The sequence below is a fragment of the Perca fluviatilis genome, chromosome 7 (assembly GCF_010015445.1).
Source record: "Perca fluviatilis chromosome 7, GENO_Pfluv_1.0, whole genome shotgun sequence".
NCBI lineage: Eukaryota > Metazoa > Chordata > Actinopteri > Perciformes > Percidae > Perca > Perca fluviatilis.
Genome location: NC_053118.1, coordinates 41,669,298 through 41,676,797, shown reverse-complemented (window position 1 = coordinate 41,676,797; position 7,500 = coordinate 41,669,298). Strand labels below are relative to the sequence as shown.

General features: G+C 47.3%; 1 protein-coding gene across 1 annotated transcript in view; it reads left to right on the top strand.

Moving 5' to 3' along the window:
* The window catches only part of LOC120562507 (phosphatidylinositol 4-kinase beta-like), a gene marked incomplete in the record, with an annotated part of 334,834 nt that overhangs the window by 321,906 nt on the left and 5,428 nt on the right, over window positions 1–7,500 (top strand). Inside the window, 3 exon segments of the mRNA XM_039806214.1 lie at window positions 2,957–3,066; window positions 3,432–3,536; window positions 6,989–7,112. Of these exon segments, the coding sequence (XP_039662148.1) occupies window positions 2,957–3,066; window positions 3,432–3,536; window positions 6,989–7,112 (339 nt within the window).

Sequence of the window (7,500 nt, the reverse complement as noted above, 5' to 3'; positions counted from 1 at the left end):
CAGAACACACACAATAATAACAATAACAAAACAAACAACAATCCAACAAAATATACACAACACACAAAACAAAACAAACACACAACACCACAAACACACACAAAACCATAACAACACACAAAATAAACAATACACAACACAATATACCAAACACAAACAACACATACATACACAAATACACAACCACATCAACAACACACAAACACCACACACACAAATAATAACAACAACAATACCAACAAACAAAAACCAAAACAAACACACACTAAACAATACAACAAAAAAAACCACACACAATCCCAACAAATCAATAAACAAAACAACAACAACACAAAAAAAACAAAAAAACAAAAAACCAATATACCCCTACACCTAAACAAACAACACCAAAAACCATCACAACAAAACAAAAATCACATAAAAACCAAACAAAACACAAATATAAAACACAAATAAACAACATAAAAAATACCAATCAACAAAAAAATAACACAACAACAAATAAACCATAAAAAAACACCAAAAAACAAAACAATTACAAAAATACAAACACACATACAAACAAATATACACACACACACAAATAACACACAATAAAAACCACCAAAAACCAAATAAAAAAAAAACAAACAACACCACAACACAAAAAAACACACAAAACATCATCAACACCTCATAATATAACTCACACACCTTAAAAATACTGAGGGTGATATATATAATAACTAGAATAACAGAGTAGATTCCACCTATATCATACATGGGTTGGTGGAGATATGTGGCTCTATACACGCTAAAATCCGATCATCATAGGAGTCCAGAGATAAGAAAAACTTAAATGATTATTTACATGGAGTCGGTGGAGATATGCTGAGCTCTATACACGCTAAAAGTCCTGATTATTTACATGGGTGGTGGAGATAGTGTCTCCACAGTCCTGATTATTTACATGGAGTCTGGTGGTATACTCTGGCCTACTAAAAGTCCTGATTATTTACATGGAGTCTGGTGGAGATATGCTGGCTCTATAAACGCTAAAATCCTGATTATTTACATGGAGTCTGGTGGAGATATGCTGACTCTATACATGCTAAAAGTCCTGATTATTTACATGGAGTCTGGTGGAGATATGCTGGCTCTACGTACTAAAAGTCCTGATTATTTACATGGACTCTGGTGGAGATATGCTGTCTCTATACATGCTAAAAGTCCTGATTATTTACATGGAGTCTGGTGGAGATATGGTGACTCTATACATGCTAAAAGTCCTGATTATTTACATGGAGTCTGGTGGAGATATGCTGGCTCTATAACGCTAAAAGTCCTGATAATTTACATGGAGTCTGGTGGAGATATGCTGGCTCTATACACGCTGAAAGTCCTGATTATTTACATGGAGTCTGGTGGAAATATGCTGGCTCATAACACACCGCTAAAAGTCCTGATTATTTACATGGAGTCTGGTGGAAATATGCTGTCTCTATACATGCTAAAAGTCCTGATTATTTACATGGAGTCTGGTGGAGATATGCTGACTCTATACATGCTAAAAGTCCTGATTATTTACATGGAGTCTGGTGGAGATATGCTGACTCTATACATGCTAAAAGTCCTGATTATTTACATGGAGTCTGGTGGAGATATGCTGACTCTATACATGCTAAAAGTCCTGATTATTTACATGGAGTCTGGTGGAGATATGCTGACTCTATACACACTAAAAGTCCTGATTATTTACATGGAGTCTGGTGGAGATATGCTGGCTCTATACACGCTAAAAGTCCTGATTATTTACATGGAGTCTGGTGGAGATATGCTGGCTCTATACACGCTAAAAGTCCTGATTATTTACATGGAGTCTGGTGGAGATATGCTGACTCTATACACGCTAAAAGTCCTGATTATTTACATGGAGTCTGGTGGAGATATGCTGACTCTATAAACGCTAAAAGTCCTGATTATTTACATGGAGTCTGGTGGAGATATGCTGGCTCTATACACGCTGAAAGTCCTGATTATTTACATGGAGTCTGGTGGAGATATGCTGACTCTATAAACGCTAAAAGTCCTGATTATTTACATGGAGTCTGGTGGAGATATGCTGACTCTATACATGCTAAAAGTCCTGATTATTTACATGGAGTCTGGTGGAGATATGCTGACTCTATACACACTAAAAGTCCTGATTATTTACATGGAGTCTGGTGGAGATATGCTGGCTCTATACACGCTAAAAGTCCTGATTATTTACATGGAGTCTGGTGGAGATATGCTGGCTCTATACACGCTAAAAGTCCTGATTATTTACATGGAGTCTGGTGGAGATATGCTGACTCTATACAGCGTAAAAGTCCTGATTATTTACATGGAGTCTGGTGGAGATATGCTGACTCTATAAAACGCTAAAAGTCCTGATTATTTACATGGAGTCTGGTGGAGATATGCTGGCTCTATAACGCTGAAAGTCCTGATTATTTACTTGGAGTCTGGTGGAGATATGCTGGCTCTATACACGCTAAAAGTCCTGATTATTTACATGGAGTCTGGTGGAGATATGCTGACTCTATAACGCTAAAAGTCAGGTTATTTACATGGAGTCTGGTGGAGATATGCTGGCTCTATACACGCTAAAAGTCCTGATTATTTACATGGAGTCTGGTGGAGTTTGGTGATGGTGATTTCGGGGCTGTTTCATGTTAAACTAAAAGGATCTTACTCTTTAACTAAAAGGTCTATCTCTGTAGGGATCCATCCCATAATGTTGTCAGACTCTTAGAATAATAATCTGAGTCTGTCAGCAGCAACAGCAGAACTTTTAGTGGACGCTGACTGATTAATACTGTCTCTGTCTGTCTCTCTGTCCGTCTCTCTGCCTATCTGTCTGTCTCTCTGCCTGCCTGTCTGTCTGTCTGCCTGTCTGTCTGTCTGTCTGTCTGTCTGTCTGTCTGTCCTACAGCTCCCAGAGATCCACACCAACAGCTGTGATAACATCAGTCAGTTCTCAGTGGACAGCATCACGAGTCTGGAGAGCAAAGAGCCGGTGTTCATCGCTGCCGGAGACATCAGGTCTGTACAAACAGTCTCAGGAAGGTGCTGGTCCTTGTCCTTGTCCTTGTCCTGGTCCTGGTCCTTGTCCTTGTCCTTGTCCTTGTCCTTGTCCTTGTCCTGGTTCTGGTTCTGGTTCTGGTTCTGGTTCTGGTTCTGGTGGAACATTTGCACCCTGCAAAAGAAAACTCCACATACAATATTACATGAAGTTATGTGTTGACAGAAAGATCTTCGGCAGTTAATTACGATGATTTCGTTACTTTTCGACTTTTTCTGTCATTTGTCCACTTTTTAGACATTTATGCCACTTTTCTTGATGTTTTTGACAATTTTAGTTTAATTTGAGTTCCCCTGGATGACTGTGTGATGTTTGCGTGTTGCAGGCGGCGTCTGTCGGAGCAGCTGGCCCAGGCCCCCACCACGTTTAGACGGGACCCCGAGGACCCCTCGGCCGTGGCCCTCAAGGAGCCCTGGGAGGAGAAGGTCCGGTGAGTGACCCTAGGACCCTTCCCACAGTCCTCTAGACCCTCCCACAGTCCTCTAGATCCTCCCCCAGTCCTCTACATCCTCCCCCAGTCCTCTACATCCTCCCACAGTCCTCTAGACCCTCCCACAGTCCTCTAGATCCTCCCCCAGTCCTCTAGATCCTCCCCCAGTCCTCTACATCCTCCCCCAGTCCTCTACATCCTCCCACAGTCCTCTACATCCTCCCACAGTCCTCTACATCCTCCCACAGTCCTCTACATCCTCCCCCAGTCCTCTACATCCTCCCCCAGTCCTCTAGATCCTCCCCCAGTCCTCTACATCCTCCCACAGTCCTCTAGATCCTCCCACAGTCCTCTAGATCCTCCCCCAGTCCTCTACATCCTCCCACAGTCCTCTACATCCTCCCCCAGTCCTCTACATCCTCCCCAGTCCCTCTACATCCTCCCCCAGTCCTCTACATCCTCCCCCAGTCCTCTACATCCTCCCCCAGTCCTCTACGTCCTCCACATCCTCTACCCCTCCCACAGTCCCTCCTACATCCTCCCCCCCAGTCCTCTACATCCTCCCACAGTCCTCTAGATCCTCCCCCAGTCCTCTACATCCTCCCCCAGTCCCTCTACATCCCTCCCCCAGTCCTCTACATCCTCCCCAGTCCTCTACATCCTCCCCCCAGTCCTCTCCATCCCTCCCCCAGTCCTCTACATCCTCCCCACAGTCCTCTACATCCTCCCCCAGTCCTCTACCTCCCCACAGTCCTCCACATCCTCCCCACCTCTACATCCTCCCCCAGTCCTTCTCTACATCCTCCCCCAGTCCTTCTACATCCTCCCACAGTCCTCTACATCCTCCTCTACAGTCCTCTCATCCTCCCCACAGTCCCTCTACATCCTCCCCCCAGTCCTCTACATCCTCCCACAGTCCTCACATCCTCCTCACAGTCCTCTACATCCTCCCACAGTCCTCTACATCCTCCCACAGTCCCTCAATCCTCCACAGTCCTCTACATCCTCCCACAGTCCTCTACATCCTCCCACAGTCCTCTACATCCTCCCACAGTCCTCTTTAGCATCCTCCCACAGTCCAGTCCTCCCACAGTCCTATATCCTCCCACAGTCCCTCTAGATCCTCCCACAGTCCTCTACATCCTCCCACAGTCCTTCTAGATCCTCCCCACAGTCTCCTCTTCTACATCCTCCCACAGTCCTCTGCACTCCTAGACCTCTCCCACAGTCCTCTTCTGACATCCTCCCCCAGTCCTCTCTATCCTCCCACAGTCCTCTACATCCTCCCACAGTCCCTCTACACCCTCCCACAGTCCTCTACATCCTCCCACAGTCCTCTACATCCTCCCCCAGTCCTCTACATCCTCCCACAGTCCTCTAGATCCTCCCACAGTCCTCTAGATCCTCCCACAGTCCTCTACATCCTCCCACAGTCCTCTACATCCTCCCACAGTCCTCTAGATCCTCCCACAGTCCTCTAGATCCTCCCACAGTCCTCTAGATCCTCCCCACAGTCCTCTACATCCTCCCCCAGTCCTCTACATCCTCCCACAGGTCCTCTTACATCCTCCCCCACAGTCCTCTACATCCTCCCACAGTCCTCTCTACATCCTCCCCCAGTCCTCTAGATCCCCCCCAGTCCTCTACATCCCTCCCACAGTCCTCTACATCTTCCCCCAGTCCTTCTAGATCCTCCCCCAGTCCTCTACATCCCCCCCAGTCCTCTACATCCTCCCACAGTCCTCTAGATCCTCCCCAGGTCCTCTACATCCTCCCACAGTCCTCTACATCCTCCCACAGTCCTCTACATCCTCCCACAGTCCTCTACATCCTCCCACAGTCCTCTACATCCTCCCACAGTCCTCTACATCCTCCCACAGTCCTCTACATCCTCCCCCAGTCCTCTACATCCTCCCACAGTCCTCTAGATCTTCCCCCAGTCCTCTAGATCCTCCCCCAGTCCTCTACATCCTCCCACAGTCCTCTACATCCTCCCACAGTCCTCTACATCCTCCCACAGTCCTCTACATCCTCCCCCAGTCCTCTAGATCCTCCCCCAGTCCTCTACATCCTCCCCCAGTCCTCTACATCCTCCCACAGTCCTCTACATCCTCCCCCAGTCCTCTAGATCCTCCCACAGTCCTCTAGATCTTCCCCCAGTCCTCTAGATCCTCCCCCCCAGTCCTCTACATCCTCCCCCAGTCCTCTACATCCTCCCCCCAGTCCCTCTAGATCTTCCCCAGTCCTCTACATCCTCCCACAGTCCTCTACATCCTCCCCCAGTCCTCTACATCCTCCCCCAGTCCTCTACATCCTCCCACAGTCCTCTAGATCTTCCCCCAGTCCTCTACATCCTCCACAGTCCTCTACATCCCCCCCCAGTCCTCTACATCCTCCCCAGTCCTCTCTACATCCTCCCACAGTCCTCTACATCCTCCCACAGTCCCCTACATCCTCCCACAGTCCTCTACATCCTCCCACAGTCCTCTAGATCTTCCCCCAGTCCTCTAGATCCTCCCCCAGTCCTCTAGATCCTCAACGGGGAATATATGTTTCTTTAAAGAAACTCCGAACACATCTTCCTTTTTTAAGAATGACTTCAGTGACACACACACACACACAGAGAAAGACACACACACAGAGAGAGAGACGACACACACACACACACAGAGAAAGACACACACACAGAGAGAGAGACGACACACACACACACACACAAACACATCCACACAGAGACACACACACACACTGAGACACACACACACACACACACACACACTGAGAGACACACACACACACACACACACACACTGAGAGACACACACACACACAGTCCCTCCAGGATGTGTCTCTGTGTGTGTGTGTGTGTGTGTGTGTGTGTGTGTGTGTGTGTCTGTGTGTGTCTGTGTCTGTGTGTGTCTGTGTGTGGATGTGTTTGTGTGTTTCTGTGTGTGTGTGTGTGTCTGTGTGTCTGTGTCTGTGTGTGTCTGTGTGTGGATGTGTTTGTGTGTTTCTGTGTGTGTGTGTGTGTGTGTGTGTGTGTGTGTGTGTGTGTGTGTGTGTGTGTGTGTGTGTGTGTGTGTGTGTGTGTGTGTGTGTGTGTGTGTCCTGGAACCAGCATCAAAAACAAGTGTTGAGAAAGTTTTGAATGTTTTTATTTCTATCTGACTGGATGGTATGTTTGTGTGTTTCCGAACTTACTCTGACTGAATATATATATTCTGACTGAATGTGTATATTCTGCTAACTGTAGTGTGTGTGTGTGTGTGTGTGTGTGTGTGTGTGTGGGGCTGTGTGTGTGTGTGTGTGTGGGGCTGTGTGTGTGTGTGTGTGTGTGTGTGTGTGTGTGTGTGTGTGTGTGTGTGTGTGTGTGTGTGTGTGTGTGTGTGTGTGTGTGTGTGTGTGTGTGTGTGTGTGTGTGTGTGTGTGTGTGTGTGTGTGTGTGCGTGCAGGAGGATCAGGGAAGGCTCTCCATACGGTCACCTCCCCCACTGGCGGCTGCTGTCTGTGATCGTTAAATGTGGAGACGACCTGAGACAGGAGCTGCTGGCCTATCAGGTGCTGCAGCAGCTCAAGGTAACTCTTCCTCTCAGCTTAACCTTAAAAAAAAGTAGTCAAAAAAAGTTTGCATTTCAGAACCTTAGGAAACGGACAGCGGCCGATACAAACACACTATTAACTCGATAATAAAGCCGTAAAGTTTCAACTCAGGACAGCGCCACTTCTCACAAATACAGAGAGGACTGGAGATGAGAAGTTTAACTGACCACCAACTACCGCTGACATGATGGAGCACCACGACCGGCAGCTCACGGTGCTCTGTATCCAGCACACAGTCACCTATTCTGGGGTAACTAGACCACCAACTACTGCTGACCTGACGGAGCACCATGACCGGCAGCTCACGGTGCTCTGTATCCAGGGTGCAGTCACCTATCCTGGGGTAACTAGACCACCAACTACT